The sequence below is a fragment of the Lonchura striata genome, chromosome 3, assembly GCF_050655825.1.
Source record: "Lonchura striata isolate lonStrDom1 chromosome 3, ASM5065582v1, whole genome shotgun sequence".
Classification (NCBI taxonomy): domain Eukaryota; kingdom Metazoa; phylum Chordata; class Aves; order Passeriformes; family Estrildidae; genus Lonchura; species Lonchura striata.
This window is the reverse complement of record NC_140705.1, coordinates 65,264,799-65,286,042: the sequence shown is the minus strand read 5'-3', so window position 1 is coordinate 65,286,042 and position 21,244 is coordinate 65,264,799. Positions and strand designations below refer to the sequence as shown.

Genomic DNA, 21,244 nt, shown 5'->3' with positions numbered 1-21,244 from the left:
ATTTGCGTATAGGGTACAAAATATTTGAGTATTCATGTTCTCAAAAGCACACACCAACACACAAAAGATGCCCAAATATATTTATTTAACTCTTAAAAAGTATGTTACTCTTTAGAAAAAAAGACAGCCTAATAAATCTCAATACAGATTAAAGTATATCAAATCCTGCATATACCTAATTCTGATGTTTACCTAAACATCAGCACCATCAAACCCAGCAAGGTAAGACTTCAGAAGTCAACAGCGATGAGGTACCAGGACAGAAGAAATCCTAAGATAAGAGGAGCTTCAAAGCCTTTGAGCCAATCAGAACCAGAGTTCCAGAATACATTCAAGAACCATCTCTAATCCTTTTGAACTTCATTTGCTGCCAATAATACATGAGTGTTACAACAAAGAAACATAAGTATCTCACTATACAGTTACAAACTAGTATTAGTTCAAAGCAGTCAAAAGAGTTCTAAAACTGACAAAGACAGAGCTTGGGGCAGAAAGGTTGACAGACTAGCATGAACCAAGAAAGCTATTTCCCTCAAGACCTCTCTCCTTGCTCATGGTATTTGGAACCATCTCTAGACAGAAAAAAAAAGAAGCAAGTTCATCATCATAGGACAGTAAAATATTTACCTTTCATACTCTTGGTAAAGTTTTCAGTGTTAGTGCATGAAAAAGTTACTAGATGTTTATTTCTGGATGTGCATAGGGGTGAGGTTACCATAACTATGTGCCAGCAGTAAAACAGTATTCATTAATGTGTTTCATATGTAAAGTATTAGCTGAAAATATTCAGCCTTAAATTTCTGGAGATGCATTTTTATTAGTATCTCCATAACCATGTCTTTCCCCTGTTAAACACAGTAACAACCATCTTGCTTTTACTCAGTGGTGAAAGACATCTACTCCATTCATTCTTAGTGATCACACTAGGAAAGATACCGCCCATCTTTCATGGGTCTCTTCAAGATTTCTGGGACGTCTTGATCCAGGAGAACTAGAAAGGAGACAGATCCTCACAGTGGAGATAATAAATAGAGACAATTGTGCTGGTGAGAAGGCTCAAGTGGGACATAAATGGTGACAAAGGAAAAGTTTACTTTAAAGCTGAAAGAGTCTATTCACCTAAAAGTGAGTCCTATTTGGAATGCAGCATATGTCCTAGAAGCAAACTAGACACTGAATGTTGTCTCTGTTCCTTTTAGGAGTGTAAACACTACCTTATGTTCTCAAGTAACAAGACACTAATCAGAATTAGATGCAGACACTCGAGCAAGTGGAATAACTCACAAGATACTCAGTTTTATGCTAAACAAGAATATGTAAACACCCAAACAAGTCACCAATTCAGAGAGTACCAGACACCCCATATGGATTGTCACAACGCAGCACCATAGCAGCATTTGGATTTAAAGCGAAGTCCTGCTGCTCATCCCATCACATCTACTGAACGGTGGTAGCATTAGCAGCACTGTGATTTACTCTCTGCTTTCAATGGGTCTAGGTCCAGTTTTGGTTTCCCCACATCATTCTCTTCATTAGGAAAGGTTTTGTAATTGGCAAGGATGTTTTCCACCAAGAATCGAGCAGCTTCATCTATGTTGATGTTGTCCTAAAAATGTTGAAAGCAAGGAAGTCAGTGATCTTTTTGAAACAGTCACACATTCCTATTAACAGTCACACTTTCCTAAAGCTATCCAAAAAGAAAATAATTCTTCAGTCTCATCAGCAGAACACAGTTTAAATGCAAGAAGTCATTACTCGCATTTTTTTTTTCAAGTTAGCAGAAAGGTTGGAGACAAAATTATTAATCTGTATTACAAGCTGAAATCTGATTCTAATCTAATAGGCAGTCAGGGGAATGAATGTCACCTGCATTTGAAAGACTGACAAATGCCTAAATGCATTTCTGCATCAGGAAAGATCCTAGGCAATTACATCATCTGCTGTATCATCCTACCTTTTGGAGTCTTTTTCTGTTTCTGATGGAATTTGGATGCACTTATTTTAAGTAAGAGGATCTTCTCCATGATCCTCAAAATCATAACTATTTCCAAGGGCCTCATGTAGCTACTCTATATATTCTTGTGCATACTTTGAGAATTCCCTTCCCATACACCCTAAATAATGTAAGTTTGCAGGACACTTAGAGATGTACTTTGCCACAATATCCCAGTTTTTGAGGGTCCAACCTGTCCTAGTGCCAAGGAGTTTCTGGCCACAGGTTTGACCTGGCTGGGCCATCTGGTAGCACAGGGCTGCCATGGTTGGAATTGCTCATCTTCGCTTCCAAAGGAAATATCAACCCAATATATTACTGATGACTGAAGATCCAATTGTCCCTTCCAACGGAAGGGCAAAAGCAGATTAATAGGATATACAAGTGGGCAGGACTTAAAGCCATAAACTGTTTTGGTATGCTTAGAAAACAACAGTTGTCCTAAATTTTTGCTATTTCAACTACAATGCAGAGTTCTAAACAAGTCAATTAATACCCAAGCTAGAACTTATTGCCTGGAATTTTCTCTGCAGCAAGAACCTTGTTTTACATTGTCCTGTCTTAAATACTACCTAAAATGCACCTTGTCACTAGAATTTCCCATTAGATTTTTTCCCAATATTACTGGCATTTATTTTTAAGCCATAATGCTGTTTATACATAGCCGTAATACAGGCAGGTAAAGGTTTGGGGAAGACTTTTACCAAAGCAGACTCTTGGTATTCTTTTTGATTATAAAGAGCCTTAAAAAGAGTTTTTAGTAACAGATGGGTGAGTTTGGAAATATCTTTTCAAATGCAAACAAACTGTTAGCTAATTTAACTAATTCCTTTGCCTGTGTATCCTTCTCTTAAAGTAAACAAAGAGCAACTTATTACTTTTGCTTCTTATCGTTTTCTTAGAGATTCTTTGCCTTTTAAGAATTGCCTAAACATCATTGTTTAACACTTCAGCAGCAGCTCAAGGAAGTAGGCAAGACAAGGGAAAAGTGGGATCTGGAGGCTTATCTTACTTTATAAAGGATTTACCAGCCAGACCTGTAATCTGGTCTGTCAGCCACACTGTCTTCATCTAGAGGAGTCCTTCATTTTAAGAATAAGTTGGGCTTTAAAGAACTATTTGGTTTCACTTCCAGCTAAGCTGCTGCCAGTTTAATCTGTGCAATGATAAAATGCCTGTAGAATAAAACTATACCATACATGAAATTACTCAAAGTTAACTGAACAGAGCAGCTGCCTTTCTTAAATTACTATACCAGATTTTTTCTCCCGTTCAGTCTTGACATTGCCTGATAAAATAGAAAAGTGCTTTAGCACCACTGTGGGTAGGCAGTAATGAGTAAGCAAATAGCTTCGTCACTTGAAATCTTGCTGTTTCCTACATAAAACAGTGATAACATAAAATGCAATTTAAAAACCCACACCTAAAGATGACCTGTATATTTTTGGGGAGCTTGATCAGCATTTAGTAGTATTAACATCTAAAGAACGACTGATCCTCATGCATGCAAGATGAAAAAGCTTATCAAACTCTGATAATCAAGGTTTCCAGATCGTTTCAATCCACTGTGAATCTGAGATCATTTTTAATCTAAACCAAATATGCCTCATCTTCTTCAGGAATGAAGCTAGCCTGCACATCACTTGAAATTTTGCTACCACAAATCTGACTACTACTTCCTATACCTGATAGACCTATTTCCTACATGATTATATTCATCCTTCTTATGCCAATATTCAAGAGACTAAAAATATTTTTCTATTAAGCTCACCTTGGCAGAGGTTTCAAACCATCCAACAAAGCCACCTTCTCTGCAGAACTGGTCCATTTGAGAGGGATTCTGGCTGCCATCTTTCTTCTGGTCACACTTGTTTGCAAGGAGAACAGCAGGGATGGGGCTGCCATTGGGAAGTAGTACTTTACTGTCCAAATCATGCTTCCATTTTGAAACAGCTTCAAAAGTGGAACCTCTTGTGACATCAAAGACCACAAAAGCACCAACTGCCTCTTTGTAGTATACTCTGGTCATATTTCCAAAGCGCTCCTGGCCTGAAAGAGAGGACAGTCACAGTAGATTTATATTGAAGCATAAACTGTATTCAGTGTAAATGGATTAGTGTACCAGCTTAACCCATACAAGTTTGGCATTTGGGTCTGGCACCTAGAGCATAAAACACTGCCTCCTCTATCTCATATAAGTTCATTATAACAGCTATTATGTATACTATACATATGACAAATCAGATGCTTAAAGTAGTTTGCAGTTCCAACTACCACTTGGATTTTTTCTTAAAAAGAGCTCAACTTATATACTGATATAGTCAACTTATTTATTGAGTAGAGTTCTTTGAGAAGTAATGCCTAAAAACACTACCAGCACAGCCATACACAAATCATTATTTCATCAAAGAATATTAAGGCTTGTATCTTAATCTAGTTGCTTCAGCTTGAGACTTAAACTCCGCTGTTTGCTGAACAGTGAGCAACAAGGGGTTTTGCAAGCTTCAAGGCTTCAAAGCATCTTCTGAAGAAGTCAACTATATTACAGATTTTTTCCTTAGGGACAAGTTCAAAAGAAGCTGCTAGCTTAACAGTTCTGGCTAAATCTGTTAACTTTGACTTAATTTTTTCAAGTCTAAGATTTACTCTGGATTAATTTTCAACTATAGAAGTTCTACAGCAATCCCAGGATATAAAACAAGAACTGTTAAGAGTACAATTATTCACAGCAAAAATCCAGGAAAAAAATCAATTGCCCATAAGCAGCAAAAAATCAAAGCCTTTTCTTATTAAGTACAACTACTTTAGCCAGAATACTTGAAATATAGAGTGTGCCAGTTCACTTTTTCTTCTGTTTGAAAAGTCAGACATCATGGTATGTTTACATTTGTGCACGTCTAGCAGTATCAAGTCCTTGCACATTGTTTGGAAAGCCTGGGCTACTAAAATAGCTTCCTGCTTTGTTTGGCAGTCTTCACTGGGAAAAGCAGTCCCTGAACTCTATGATTTAGTTTTACAGTGTATCATCACTTGAGCTTTTATCTTTCTGTGCATATGAGTTTTAAGAAGATAAAGGAAGAGCTGTATTTGGAAATCTAGTTGTCCTCTGTTTATAAACATTCAAGTCCACCTTTAATTAGCAAGGACAAAAATACAAGGAGAATTGGGTGTGTTATCACCTTCTCATAAAGAAACCAACATTCAATCCACCATTCAATCTCTTGCCAATGAAGTTGACAAGAGATCCCGCTCAGCAGTGTGCTTTTCCAGCTCACTTGCCTCATTTTAATGTCAGTAATTCATAGTATGATTAGCTCATTCCCTACAGACAGTTACAGAAAAGGTTGCCTAAGCAGCTGCTAGAATGGTCTGAAAACAGCAGCCACATTAAAGATCAAAAAAACTATAAAAAAGCTGCTTTATTTCTGTCCATTCATTTTAAATTATAATGCTGCAGAAAACAGCATTACTACCCAGCATATACTTCAGAACAGAGATTACACTTTACAGAGATTTTTTTCCCACTACTGGCTTATCATCCTGTATAAGAACAAACAGGATCCAAAAAGAAAGCTCTTATCTCCATACTCCAAACTCAAGTTTAGAAGCAGCATTTATGCCATGGACTTTAACGACATGCAACAAGTCAGGCACCAAGCCTGCATCTCTGTGACTATGCCTCTGGAAAAGTCATACTGCTAATACAATTCTCCTAAACAGAGTACACAAGTAATCCACATTGTCTCCCTAGGCTGGACTTCTATGCCTAAAAGAGATTTTTAGAATAGCCTTACTATAAACCATACCACTGACCACTGTTTCCACTACGCAAATACCATTAGGGAAGTTAGATCAGAAGGCTTTTACTACTAATGCATGTCAGTAATGTCACATTTAAAGAAGCTTTACTCTTAGAATGTAGGGATTTCGAGTTTGGGAGTTTTGGTTAAGTTTTTTAATGGAGTTCTACACAGTCAAATTTAGTTACCTTAAGCCAGTCACTGCATAGGGCACCACACAAGTTTTGAAAGCTCCTTCTCAGCTTCCCCATTTGTTTAGCTGGCAGTTTCACCACCAGTTCCTGCCACATGGGAACACCTTGGACTATGCTAAAGCACTGACTCCAGTATACAATACAGGGAGATATCCCTTCACACTAAAGGACAGCCCCATAAAACAAACAGCGTAATCTCAAGGTCTACAATGCCCTGTACTAACCTCAGTCTTCTACAGAAAGAGTTCTTCAATTCAGCCCTGAAATGGTCCAGAATTGAACACCACTTGCTGTTATTTACATGAGACTGAACATGAATCGGAAGCAGCAGGGGAAATAGTCCCAGTAGTCCTCACTATTCAGTGGCTGGAGACTGGAAGGCTTCCAAGTTTTACTTTAAGGCTGTTTTTCTAAACACTTGATGAACATTTACATAAGAAAAATAAGTTGTATTGATTAGTTGTAGGAAGGGTTGCTAGATTGTTACCAGAAGGAGTAGACAGAGCATGATCACTATATATGAAAACTAAGTTACTTAGGAATTGCAGAAAAGGTCATCTGAACAGTTACCACTTCTCAGATAGCTGTGCATGCTGTACATGAACAAGGCTGCAATCACTGAGCACAGTGAAGGACATTATCATTAACTGAATCCCTTCTTGCCTATTGCTCTCCCATCCAAAAAAAAGCTATAAATACAAAAACAGTTGACAAGGTGGCCATACGAGCCTCCTATAGCAGTCCTGTTAGGAATGGAAGCCAGCATGGAACTGTATATTGCTTGGTATTCTATAGCAGCCACAGTACAAACCATGGGCTTTGGCTGTCCACAACAATCATTTAACTCTTATTTCCAGCAACTCTTATCTCTCTTGCAGTATGAGTTTTAGACTTAAAAAAAAAACATCAATACATATTCTTTCATAGTTTTCATTTGGGTGAAAGTAGAAAACTGACATGCCTATTACTATTAGCACGAAAACTTCTATTTTTACTTACTAGTTTAAGGCTTTATATTAGGAAGATTTGCTATCTCTTACCCTTAAACACACACATGCTCAACAGCATTGGATCCTTAGAGATCAATGCCTTTTAATATGTCAAATACCACTCAATACGAGTGCTTCCTGTTTCTAGAGTAACCCAAACCAGAGTCTTACAGAGCTGTTTTCACCTCTAGAATTCACATCCACTAACAACAAACCTGACCTGAATACTACCTTACAACTGCTCTTTCATTCTGTCTGGAGCCTAGTGAAGATGGATATACTGTATTTCAGACAACGACAGAAGCAATAAAATATGGCCTACCCAGGAGGTAAGAGTATTGTTTGCTAAACAGTATACAGCATGAGGCAGGAAAATAATTCAGTTTAAACTGAGTGGACTTCCTTTACAATCATGTCATTTCTGACAAAGCACATGCTGACTTTCTTGTTTAGGACACAGAGCATTCTAGACAACCTTTTGAAAATTTAACAGAAATTTCAGACAGTTTTTGCAAGCGTTTTTCTGCTTGCAAAAAAAAAAAAAAAAAACCAACAAAAAAAAAAAACCAGACCAAACCCACAAACCCTCATGCAGAAAAATCAAACTAGAATATACTAAGCCTCCAAATTCTCAAGGCTGAACAAATTTCTCTTTATGCTTAAAACTAAATGTCTCAACTTCTGCCATGCACAGTTCAGAGATTCGTAATGCCCCATCCTCTGTCCAGCAAGATATTTGCTATAGTCATTTCTCCATATGTGACAATAGTGTTGAGCAGTACAGAAAATGGATCATATCCACAGAGAAGAAAAAGGTTAAAAATGATCAGATTAAACTAGACTTAAAATCCCCAGTGTGTATAATCTTAGAAAGAAGAGATCAGGAAGATAACTAATTGCTTAATACAGCAGTGTAGAAAGGACATCACAAGATTTATCATTCTGGTAGGTCCAGCAACTAGGCATAAATCTGATGGTACCACTTAAGTATAGTTTGTTTTTTTAGCAGTTCAGGTGTAAGTGAGGAGCTAAGATACAGGACAGTCACAGGGATCAGAAGTTTAATTTGGAGGTATGGAAGTGACTTAATGTAATGCAAAGTTCTGCATGCTCTAACCAGTTTTCATATTGAAATGACTCAGCACCTATTGCCACCATATTTTCCAGTAATTGCAACAGCCTTAATTTGCACAATGACATGCATCAGGAACTAATCCACTTCCCTACAGCAGCACCACAGGAATAGAGTTGAGTTTAAAACCGCACTAGAACTTGGGAGCTATTCTCACTCCCCAGCTTACATTGTAATGGAGGTGGAAAAGCAAGTTAAAAACTACATGAAATAAATTACAGGCTGTAATTTAAGGCTTAGCACTAGAAGCTTTATATTTGTCCTCTACTTCAAAATATAAGTTATCATTGTAACCTTGCCTTGAAGTACATTTTAAAGAGTTTCTACAGTAGTCTTTCCCAGTGTAAGGGAGAAGCACTAGTGTCCTGTTTATTACAGCAGTATGACTTACCATTGTAGCAGTCCTTGCATATATTTAGCAAAAAAGATACCCTACACTCGTATTATTTCAACTTGTCACCCCTCATACAAGATGAGAATTGGGACTAGAAAAACAATTTGAATGTACAAATGACTGCAGGATAGTCACAGTGAGTTTATAAAGCTTCCTTCCCCCAGACCACTTATTATATTAATGAGTTAATAGGCAGTTTATATCAACTAACAAGAACTTAGAGTAAAAGAGCCCATCTAGAAGAAGTTTCCCCAGCTATTCTTTTTGGCTATGAAGGTAAATGTTGGTTTATCCCTGTCAATACCAACAGCATAGCAAGAGTTCCCCTACCTTGTAAAAATCTAAGCTTTACCTTATCTGAAGCCACACAAAAGATAATTGTGTTAGTTGCACTTAAAACCTTAATAGCTCATCAAGAACAGTGAGACAACTGGACAAAGTTCTTCCAAGTTTTTCTTTCAGATGAGATTAACAATTCTGGAGTCCTCCAGAAGCTGTGTCATTAATGAGGAAGACATAGATGACTAAGGGTTATAAATGTTTGACAATCACAAAAATGAACAAGTAGTTTTTTCATTAAAGCCATGTTAGTTCAAGCCATCTTTAACAGGATAATCAGCTTAATGGGTATCCAGAGCTCAATATGATTTTTATGAGTTTGGCAGTTCTACGTTAAAAACCTTAACCTGCAGATATATAGTCTAGACTGCAGTCACCCAGAAGTCAGTGTACAACTAGCTGAAGAGTTTTGCTCCCAGGCTGTTTACTATTAACTAGAAGACCATGACAATGAAACTAGGCAGCTTTTTCCTGGACCAAATAATAGAGTTGCCAGAAGTCTGAAGAATATAAAAAAGCCCTCAGTTTATTAATAGAGTCAAAGATCTCTCATCAATTTTGTCCTTCAGAACACTGAAGATGAGAATTCAAATAGTTGAAAAGGCAGTTAAAATTCAACAGAAAGAAGGAATAAGTCACACAGGAAAAGTTTAACCTATAAAACCAACACAAAAAACTATCCATCAATAACTGCAGTAGTAGACAAGATGACCAACAGATTTAGTGAACCAAATTCATTTAGCTCAAAATGCATAGAAGCAGCTTCCTGCTAGTGATCACAGGCATCATGTAATGCTTAGTAAGCTTTAGTGACCAATTGTAATAAACCATTTTTTTAGTCTGGAAATACTTTAAAATCTCCTTGCACTGTGAGAAGCCTTCTTATAACAACTACTTACCATGACCATTAATAGTCACTCATACCAAAATGCAAGGACAGTCAGACTAACTCTGACTGCCAACACTATGGCTCTTAGGTTCTTGCTATCAACTACTCTGACTTTACTGACCAGCATGCAGGCACAGTTCCAGCCTTCAAACTTCAGTGCCAAACTCTACAACTAATTTGATTGAATCAATTTCCAGGACCATGAGACACTTGTGCTTTTATTCAATGTAGATGGTAAAAAAGACCAACTGAACAACAAGTGCAAGTTTTTTTTTCAGGAGCACCTGAGTGACAATTCCATATTTACAATTCCAATTCTCAGTGAAGTTACTGTAGTTCAGTGTGATAGATTTAAGCTAAATCCCCACCTAAAATGGCTGGGAACATAGTTCAAGCCTCTAATTGACTTAGAACTACTGTCACTTTCAAAACTCACCTGGGCCCTTCAAGAGCCACAAACAGGAAAAGACCACACTTTGGATGCCAGCTGGATGTTTGGCACAATACAGCAAATATCCAGAACTGCCCCGAGAATGAATCTCCCAGCTCTCCAGACATCTAATGTACATTTTAGCATTACTAGGGTCAGGTGTGACTGAAGTTCCTTTTTAGAGAGATATATAAACATGTAACTGGCAAGTTACCACTGCTGACAGCTATCCCCCATCTCCCCAAACCACCACATCTTATTCCAGAACTGTATTACCTAATTAGACTGGATCTGTTACTCCGCAAGAAGTAGGTTAACCAAGCCATTATCAATATTACAGCTCACATTCAAGTGTGTCTACCTGTTTTTTCCCCCACAGATAGTAGCCATAGATTAAGAGTAGACAGGCTCCAAGACTGTTAATACCAGATGGCTCCCCACTCCCCAGTCTTATTTATTTAAGCTGTAAGTGTAAAGTTGCCATATATTAAAACCACGGAGGTGTTGAACTATGCATTTATTTAATGACAGACAAATTTGCAGATGACATCAAGCTAAATGGTGCAGCTGACACATCTGAAGGATGGGATGCCATCCAGAAGGACCTGCACAAACTTGAGAAGTGGGCACATGGGGATCTCGTGAGGTCCAAGACCAAGCACAAGGTGCTGCAGCTGGGTTGGGATCCCAGCACAGGCTGGAGAATGAACAGAATGAGAGCACCTGGGCCAAGAAGGACTAATGGGTGCTGGTAGAGAGGCTGGACATGACCCAGCAATGTGCACCTGCAGCCCAGAAGAATCACTAGTATCCTGGGCTACATCCAAAGCAGCATGGTCAGCAAGGCAAGGGAGGTTCACTCTGCCCCTCTGCTCTGCCTTTGTGAGACTCCAAATGGAGTGTGCTATCCAGCTCTGGGATCCCCAGTGTAAGGACATGGACCTGCTGGAGTGAGTCCAGAGGCAGGCCATGAAGATTATCAGAGCGCTGGAGCACCTCTCCTATGAAGGCAGGCTGAGAGAGTTGGGATTGTTCAGCCTGAAGAAAAGGCTTCAGGGTGACCTGAGGCCTTCCAGTACCTAAAGGGAGAGAAAGACAGAGAGAGGCTATTTACAAGAGCATGTACTGTCAGGACAAAGGGAAATGGTTTTAAACTAAGAGTAGGTTTAGGTAAGATATTAGGAAGAAATTCTTCACTATAATGGTGGTGAGGCACCAGAACAGGTTGCCCAAAGAAGCTCTGGATGCCCCATCCCTGGAAATGTTTAAAGGCCAGGTTGGGTGGGGCTCTGAAAACCTATGGTCTAGAGTCCCATGGCAGCAGAGTTGGAGCTGGATGATCTTTAAGGTTCCTTACAGCCCAAGCCATTCTGTGATTCTATGATATTAGCAGCTCTAGCAGATATTAGAAACCTCTAAGTGTTAAAAAACATCCAGCTTGACATCTATTTTCCACCACTATGAAAAAGTGGTATTTGTGGTTCTGGTGATAAACACAGACAGGCTAGGAAGTGAAAATTACTAGAATATTATATCTTCCTGTATGAGACTAAAAATAGCTTCACTGACTATAGTACTTAGAGTTTCTAACAGACAAAAGCAGCCTCAGACAATTATAACTGCTAGTGAGCTTTCTTACTAAGGGTGGTATAGGTAAGTTAACTGACCACTGGATGGACCTCTTCCAAACACTAACCCTTTCCCAAATGCTTCAGAACAGTCTTCAGGGCAAAAGACAGTTAATCCCCGTTCAACTGACTCACACTTTATTCTGAGACCACCTTTCACCCCCTGTTTATATCTATATTAGAAAGCTGCAGGGTGCAGTTGAAGCAGTTCTGTTGAACAATGCAGTGCCAGAGGTATGGCATTGACAATATACTGTACAGACAGAGTATGGAGACTCTGTAGCCATTGAAAAGTTACTAACAAATATCAGCCTAAGTGCAGCAGTATTTTGATTATTTAGATCATATCACAACGTATTTTCACATGTTTAAAGAAGTCACTATTTCATTCTGAAATGTTAGGAGGAGTTTGCTTTAAAGTTCCATTTCCCAACCCAGCCAGTTTCTAACCTAATAATTTGTTAACTACATGAAACTTCAAAATCAATGACTAGTCCTTCCATTCACTATTTGCCATCATTAAACACAGGACAGTCTGTTCACTACCTCTGAAACACCAAGAGCACAGAGATGGCAAGTTCTGAAAGTAGACACCAGATTTCCACCAGGAGCTATGATTACTTCTACCAACCTAATAGAAAAGGCATACCATTCTTCCCACAAATACAAAAAAAATTCACTCAGATAATTGCACAGCCCTCACTGGGAATTTTACAGCAAGACAAACTTTTTATTGCTGCCTGTAGTCTTGGGCTAATCTAATTACTTAATTGTCCAAACTGATTTCAACAGCTTACTGGTCTGTCTTTAAGGAGAGCCAACAACTGGCTTAAGAGTTCAATGAGTTTTGTCCAACATTGTGTGTGTGTTTTATGCAGCAGTATGACAAGTCATGTTTGTGTAAGAATCCACCTATTTTTCTTTTTTTTGCATCTTTGCTAAACAGCAAGTGAGAGACAAAGTCCCTGTTTAAGCATTAGATTTCAATCTCCAGAAAATCAGAGTGCAACCAAGCTAAACAATCTCTAACTAGCTGTCAAATGCAGCATGTATAGAACAATTCCCCTGCATTAGTATTCAAAGGAGTTGACATAGTCCAATTAGTGCCAGCAACAGCATGAATTGGTACTTCCACCTTGCTTTAACAAGACTTACCCAAACAAGTAAGTCTTAAATAGCCAGAGTTAAGCTATTTTGTACCTGCCACCCTCTGATCCATATCCTTTGGTGTGCTGCCCTACAGCCAGAACTGCACTGTGTACTTCACAGTGATGCTGCATGGTACTACAGCATTTCACAGCACACAGTAGAACAATTCTGAAGTCAGTTTGTCTCCAGAACAACTTTATCATGAGACTGAAAAAATGTTAATCTCTAAAACGGTCAATGTGTCATGGCACATTGTGTGTGACTGGAATTTTGTATCAAATTGCTGCCACTTTGCTCCACCCCAGCACTCTTCACCTGGGAGCATTTAAAGAATAGATTCCCATAAGCTGTTTGCAGTAACAATCAGAGACTACCTCTCAACCTATTATTTGAAAAGCTGCTAAAATCCATACAATAAGGAATATTTGTTTTCATTACCTGCTAATGCAGAAGTCACTGCTACTGAGAGTTTGCCAGCCTTCCCTAGACAGTTAAGACATTTATTTCTAAGCAAGCTCTATAAAGCCCTGAAATCCCTCCATTTCTCAAAGCATAATCACACTCCATTTATCCTCTTTTTGTGTCTCCATAGCCAGAAGAGATCTTTGAATATTGACCATTGTACCACAGTAGCTCGTGAAACATTCTGTGCTTTGTTGTCACTACTTACTGCTGGTCATGCTAGCTTTAACATCTGCAGGAATTTCACAAGAGATATTCCTATATTTACATGCAAAAATATAACTAGACATTCCCTTCCTGCAAATCACTTCTTTCTAACATGGCATATCACACTTCTGAACCTCTGAAGCAAGTATTTGGAGGGAACCATTTACAGCAGACTACAACAGCAAAGCAATGGTTAACACTAGAATTCATTGGAGGGTATGTCTGACAGCTGTGAGACTGAATCCAGTGATTTCACTCACCACTGAGAGGAAGAATCTAATTTTTACAGCATGCTAATACCTCTTCTGGAACAAGTCAGCTAATATTATTTTCTTTGCTTTATGTCCTAAGTTGAGAATTACCCCTTTATAGCACTTGCCAACTCAAATTGTACTTGTGGATATGCACTTTGGTAACACCCTGTTCCTAATGTGCACCTAAAGGAAACCAAGGTGGTAAGAGGCAAGGTGGAGATGTAAATAAGGTTAAGCACCAAGATTCAAGCTGCAAGGAGAGCTGATAAAGCTAGATTTACATTCATGTGAATGCCATACATCAAGAGAAAAGTGTATATTCTATATTGTCTGTCCCAGTTTGTCTTTGAAGGGCAATGTGCTTGACTTGTCAAACCAGCTTAATTTCTGCCTACCTGAGTCAGTATTATATGAAGAGCAGGAATTTAATACTTGCCTTCAGAAAAGTGGGTGACCCATGTATGATTATTGCTTCTGTAAGGCTTTCCCATTCTACAAACTAATCTGAAAATTAGTTCTGTTGAGCTCTATTTTTTATTTTTCTATTTTGAACTATTTTTCCTCCTGTCTACTGTATTGCACATAAGAATTTAGGTATTGTTTGCCTTTAAGTTAGATTTCCCCTGTCTATTTGATGTATACCCATTCAGCCATCCTTTATTCTCTATATTAGAGTACTAGGAAAAAGTTTTTATTGTCATCTTGTAGGAAGCACAAAACTGCTGAGCAACAGCTTTGTGACATGTTTAAAAAATAAGGCTGAAGCACCATCTATTCCATACTGAACAGATGCTCAAGCATGAAGTGCATTTCCATTGTTGACACAAATTAAAAGTACCTGTAAGAGAAATACACTGAACTTTATTTTAAGCCTGTACTAGACCGGGTCGTTGTTTAGGATCACATCTTTAACCCCTTAAACACAAAACACCTTGAAATGCCATATGAGGAAATTCTAAGCTCATTTCTAATACATTCAAAGAACATATGTCTCAATTCTCCCATTTAACTGACCAGTCCTGCCTTGCATAATCAAAATTACCATACTAGATTACCTTACAACACAAACATCAAGACAGTAGCATTTTCCATATGCTTATGGAATTCAATCAGCACAAGGGTGATAGGCTTAGTCCAAGATAACATATACAGGACTTTGAGGGGTTACATAACATAGTACTAAGCAAAATAATCTTTGCTACTATGAATGCTTTGGTACCCCACTGATAAGATGTGGAAATTTCTTCATTAGACCAACAATCATACCTCATACCTTGATAACATTTCATTAAAAGTGTATTTAAACTGGATTCCAAAAAAAGAAATCATGCAGAATCTGTTTGTATTCAGATACGTCTTGAGAGCTGGAAAAACACCAAAACCCCAAGTTTAACACATTCAGCACTTACTTGGATATATATATATAGCTGTAGAGTTCCAAGCACAACAAGTCATTCTGAAGTGAAAGCTCATAACCCCAATCTAGCTATTCCAGCAAAGTCATAAGAAAGGACACCCACACAAGATTTCCCACAGAGGCATGGTTTCCAGAAGGAAACAAAGTGCACCTTCAATTCTGTTTCTTGCCTCTCTGTTCAAAACCTGTGAGCAGGCCTTCTACTTCCCTTCCCCAAACTTTATCTGCTAGTTTTACATGTTTCCAGTAAGCACGATCCTTAAGTAAATTTCTTCTCATGAGATTCATATTTAAACATGTATTCACAGGAAGCAGTCAGAAATTAAGTCTTTCATATCTCCATGAGTCTGCTGACATAATCACATAGAAGATTCCCCAGCCCTGACTGAGAGCTTTCTGACCTGCCTCAGCTGTAAACAAAATGATAGCACTCCTTATCTCCACCTCAAGGTTGCTCCTGGAACCTCCATCACCATACCAATTAGGAAACAGCCTCAGAAAACTTACAAGTTTCTGAAAAAACTCTGAGCTTCAAGTTCTCATCCATTTCTGATATGGTTATTTATATGTACATCCTTCACTCATTAAGAATATTTATAGTGGTGAGAAGAAAAAACCCACATTTGAGGGCAGGTTATGTCTGGATCGTCTTGCCTCCACCTTATGCTCACTTGTAACAGGCACACAGCTAAGCAATTTTTTCATAGTTTCTTTGCAAGAGTTGCCATTTTAATCCCTTCAACATGCATTGTGGCTAAGGACATGTTGTTACAAGAACACCTTAACTACTTTTAGAGACTACTGCTTCCAAATTCTCCATACTTAGGAGAGACTTCTCTGCAAAGCAACTGAAGCACACATGCCTCTGGCACTGGTAGGGATAAGGAACAGCAAAAGTTTTCTGGTTGTTTTCCTATAGACTTTCAGTGATGTATTAGCATCACTTAACACTTGCTTCAGACCTTATTTAGAAAAATAAAATCAGTCCATAATTCAAGACACAAGTAAATGCCCCAGTAACAGAAGCAGCTCGGCAGCCTCTATGACATGCCAGCAGCACAAGCACAGACTAACTGGAATACAGAGCTGCTTGAAACTAGTTTTCACATACTATAACTGCCTGAATGCCTTTGAAAGTCAACCATATCCATGGTTTCCTGTACTCTGTCCCATTTCTCATGGCCTCCTGTAGATAAGCCTAAAAGTTATTTAGAAAGTTACCTTGCTCTTAACATCAACTCACAAATCTTAACACTCGCTTGTCTTCATACAAAAGAGTTATTTCAGCTCTTCCTTAACTTAGTACTTAACCAAAATACTTCATCTGATTTCTTCATCCTCTTGGGGACTTGTATATACTTATAACAAGCTACAGTTCAGTTCCTCTCAAGGAGACACGGCAAGATTTTAGTAACAAACTTACACGCACATGATGCTTATCATTAAACTCTTGAACGCCTGTAGAGCATGTTTACAGTACCAAAGTACAATGATTCCTCTTCTGTTTGGCCAACTTCATAGCCATACTCTGCCAGTTAGAGCATTATGTCAGTTTTACTAAATATTTATACTAAGAAATTCTAATAAAATCCTAGAGGCAAAATGCTATTACACCAATGTTAATCCAGAATTCCTCAAAAAAAGCTTTAAAATCAAATTCATCTACCAGTTGCCATTAGTGACATTCTTCATGAGAAGCAAAACTCAAGCCACAATCTATGATCTTTACCACTCCTGCTCTCCAGCAAACTGCACTTCATACAGGCTGATGTGAGTGACAGTGGTAGTCACCATGAGCACAAAAGCAGCAACTAACACAGTTGCTGGTTTTACTAGATTAGCTCAAAAGTTTCTATGATACTGAAAATCCTTTAAGCACTCATTCAATATTACCTGACAGCTTCATCAATATGCCATGCACACCATCAATATGCCATACACACCTCCTGAGCAAGCTGTGGTCAGTGCAGTGCTCACTAAAACAGCATACTCCTCAAGTAAGAATCTCTACTGTTTGGAAATAGACTGTAAAAACACTCCCCTATCATTAAGATTTCTTTGTTTTGCATCTCTTTACCACAATGACTCATTCTTACATTCTATTTATTTTATCATTTATGCCTTTTGATCAATGTTTTAACACTTTCAGAATTTATCCAGAAAGATAACTTTTCATTACTTCACACATCAAAATAATAAAAAAATAGCAAACCACAAAAGCCAGCCAAAAAAAAAAAAAAAAAAAAAAAAAAGAATGATACCTAAGGGCAGGGCAGCTAAAGTTCCTGCATAAACACACATATAATCTGTTCACCTTCTTTCTGTATGCTGTAACCAAGGTGATTTGACAGTGACTGATCAGTCTTACTCTCAACCTTTTTCATTGCCTTTATTTAAGTTACAACCGGTGTCTAAAAACTAAAACACCTGACTATCTCTGAAATACAAACATCTAGGCACAACAGTAACCCTCCTCCCTCTTCCTTATTTTACATCCCTTCCCCTTTGATGCTTCTGCAAGAATTTGCATCACTTTTTGCCTCATAACAAGAAGGCTACTTTCAGCAGGAAAAATAAAAAGCATAAGCAGTGTAACACGGTCATGCTCTATTTGACAGAATTATCTAATCACAAAAAAAAACCAAAACCATCTCAGCTAGCACAAGAATTTGAAGTCATCCAGTAGCCTATTGCATTGCAATAAACAGCACAACATTCATCACTTTCCCTACAATCACATCAGAAGCCAGCATAGTATATGCATTATGATCTTTGGCTGATGCACAAGCTACAGGGTCAGTTCTTGTCATTGACTTAGGTACAAAACCTTAGTTTGCATCACCCAGCTCTTCAAAGAAAGCTTCTTATGATGAACTGTTACGTACAAGCTTTGATCTAGTGAAAATAACATCCCCTTCTATGCTTAAGGGTTAGACTTTAATTCAACAGCCTTTTTAAATGCATCAGAATACATTCAGAATGCCAGCACTACATTGCTTGCAGGGAAGTCACATGTAACATTACTTACCATAAGATTCAGATCTCTTCAAGAGATCTAAAGCCGTTTGTCTGCACACACCAGCAGGCAAAATTATCTATGAGCTGTTGAAAGCCAGTAGACAGCTGGACTGATGAGTTAAAAAGGAATGACTATCACATGCTCAGACACTGCTACACTTCAATAAAGTGCTTTAGAGAATGTTATCTATGATTATAGAAGCATCTTCAACCTGGTTCTTTAACTAATAGCTTCACTATAAATCTGTTAACATCCTCAGGTATTTAAAAATATTCCTAATTGTACGCATGAACAGCTGCAGAATACACTCCCAGGTTGAAGACTTGAGCAGCTTTAAGACCATCAAATACCCTTACTGATAATAAAACATTTTTTTATTTTACTAATTAACTCTCAGATGTCAAGTGCTATAGGAGCCCAAATTGTTGCTGGCTAAGCACAACCCAATCAAAGTTCATCAAGATTACTTCTCTTCTGGGTCTTTTTTTTTTCACTGGGCAAGACCCCCCCCCCCCCCCAGCCCTTTGGAAACAGAATACTCTAAACTAGTAGATTAGATTAAGAGTTTGGAGTGCAAACTGCAGAACAGTTGTGTCTTCCTTTTTCATTTCTGCTAGGAAAAGACTAGTAAGGGGTTTCATAGAAAAGCCTTATAAAATAGGAAAAATATTTCAGTGACAGGAAAAATTTTAATTCTTAATCAATTTAATTCTTCAACCAATTTACCACAAGTTTACAGGGATTTATCAGCAGTTCTTAACTTAGTCTACAGCTAGCAGTGTCAAAAACACTCCAAGGGCAAAAATCAAGAGTGAAAAATATTGTCTTCTGGATCATTACATTAATGCATGGATGTATTAATAGAACTTCCCAAGATGTAAATAGGTTCTGTCCAAACTTTGTGACAAGTTAAAGCTAAGTTTCCACCTATCCTGTTGAAACAGATTGCATTGGCAAAGCACAGAGCCTACCCAAGTCTGAGCAATGAAGGGCTGAAAAGTCAAACACAAGGATGGCAGCCTGCCAAACCCCAGGATGCCAATAGCCTCCCCTCTTCAATCTTTGGAACCCCAGGCTGGCTAAATATACCCAGAGGATTGCAGTAGTTTGTGCTGATACTGTTGAGTCACAGAAAGTTAGAACTGATTCACAAAAGGAACAGATCAGAAGAGAAAGCTTGCCAACATCTTACTCACTCTTTGAAACAGCAATTAGAAAATATTTTCATTTGCCCTACAGGCCAGCAACAGAAAGATCCATGCTGTATTTCAGTATATGGCACTAAGAAGGCTTTTCAGTTTGAGGAGTCATATTTGAAGCGTTTTAGAGCAAGACCACCAGAAGCTGAGGTACAGCTGGTCTGTCACAGGGCTACAGCAGCCACATGTCACACTTCCTCATTTTTGAGCTTCCACTGATAAGCATAAAGTTTATGGAAACAATAACTATGGGGTTTTTTCCCTTGTGTCTTCCAGTAGTGTAAGTTTAAACTAGCATTTGAAATAAAGTCTGCTTTTTCAGATCCAAGGAGATAGGGTATAAGGAGAGTTGCAGGCTAACGCCTGCGTTGCACACACAACACTAGAAATGCAATACTAACCAAGGTGATTATAGAGCTGAGGGACAGACTTCTTATGAGACCATGGCAAAACAAGAGATTGTTCTGTGGCATTTGACACCAAAGCATAAGAAAATTTAACTGTGGTAAGGTATACAGCTGGAGTCTTGGGAACAAGAGATGCTGAAGAACAGGTTTGAAAGGAAAGGAATAATGCGTGGTTTGGACAAGTAGACAGGCCTTTTCTGCTTCCATGTGCCCTAAGTATGTGTCTAATACACAAACTTGTGATTTAAATATAAAACTAAGCATAACAGAAGTTCCATTCCCTCACTCAATGCAGCAGGGATGAAAACTACTTTTAAATTAACCAGGTGACTCCAGGCATGCAAAGTTTAAGCATTCTTCCTTTGAGGACAATTTTAGCTGTTTGAGTTACATTAAACCTGTAAGGCATGGTGCATTAGATGCATTACAGAGCCAGAACTCTGAATTAATTCCAGCAGCAGCCATAACCAAGGCCACCCACCACTCAAACAAGCAGGGCAGGAAGAGCAGTATGAGCAGGAACCCTGGATTCAGCAATGAGAGTAAAGCAGCTGCTCGAGGACTGCTGTAAAACCCTGGGCCAAGCAAAGAGCCGCACAAAGTCTGCTAACGGGAGAACACAAAGCCTGCAAAAAGTGAAAAATTTTACTCCCACATCAAGACCTCCCTCTACGTACCGCTCAAAGGTAAGAATGAGAGGTTGCTTATAACAGGGGTGAGACGAAAAACAAGAAGAGAAAGATTTCCCAGCCCAAACACGCTTTCTTCCCCAGAGGGAGTGCGCCAGGCCCCCGACAGCCGGGCTCCCAGCGCCGGCCGGGCGCACCCTGCCCGGAGCAGCCCGCCCGTCCCGTCCCGTACCTGCGATATCCCAGAGCTGCAGCCGCACCAGGGTCTTGCTGTCCCAGTTGATGACTTTGAGAGCGAAATCCACGCCGATGGTGGCCCGGTAGTGCTGGGAGAAGAGCTGGTGCACGTAGCGCTTGATAATGCTGGTTTTGCCCACGCCTAGCTCCCCGATCACCAGCACTTTGAACAGGTGCTCCCGGCACTCCGGCACGCCGCTGCCCGCTCCTTCCCCGCCGGCCATCCCTCCCTCCCTCCCGTGGAGTGCGGCGGAGAGGCCGGGCTGCCGGGGCCGCGGCTCTCCCGCTTCTAAACTTTCCCAGCCAACAACTTTCCTCCAACTTTCCCCAGCCGGCTCCCCGCAGGGCCGGCCCTCGCCGGGCGGGGAAAGACCGAGCGGGACGGCGGGCGGGAGGAGCGGGGAACCTCAGCCACCACCTGACTGCAGTCACAGGACGCGGAAACTCCGCGGGCTTATAGCGGCCGGCGGAGGGCG

At 39.3% G+C, this 21,244-nt stretch overlaps 1 protein-coding gene across 1 annotated transcript; it reads right to left on the bottom strand.

Moving 5' to 3' along the window:
• Positions 1-68: 68 nt before the first annotated feature.
• Positions 69-21,198, bottom strand: RAB32 (RAB32, member RAS oncogene family). Its single transcript, XM_021527018.3, has 3 exons — positions 20,764-21,198; positions 3,765-4,042; positions 69-1,606 (listed from the first exon to the last, which is right to left on the bottom strand). The coding sequence occupies exons 1-3, from the start codon at positions 20,990-20,992 to the stop codon at positions 1,457-1,459; spliced, it is 657 nt and encodes a 218-aa protein (XP_021382693.1). The 5' UTR covers positions 20,993-21,198; the 3' UTR covers positions 69-1,456.
• Positions 21,199-21,244: the final 46 nt, after the last annotated feature.

Bases quoted from the DNA above. Each gene is read 5' to 3' on its own strand.
- RAB32 (XM_021527018.3), bottom strand. From the start codon at position 20,992: ATGGCCGGCGGGGAAGGAGCGGGCAGCGGCGTGCCGGAGTGCCGGGAG. The intron at 4,043-20,763 runs GTACGGGACGGG...CCTCTCTTTCAG, and splicing joins GCAGCTCTGGGATATCGCAG to GCCAGGAGCGCTTTGGAAAT. The intron at 1,607-3,764 runs GTGAGCTTAATA...CAACATTTTTAG, and splicing joins GGTTTGAAACCTCTGCCAAG to GACAACATCAACATAGATGA.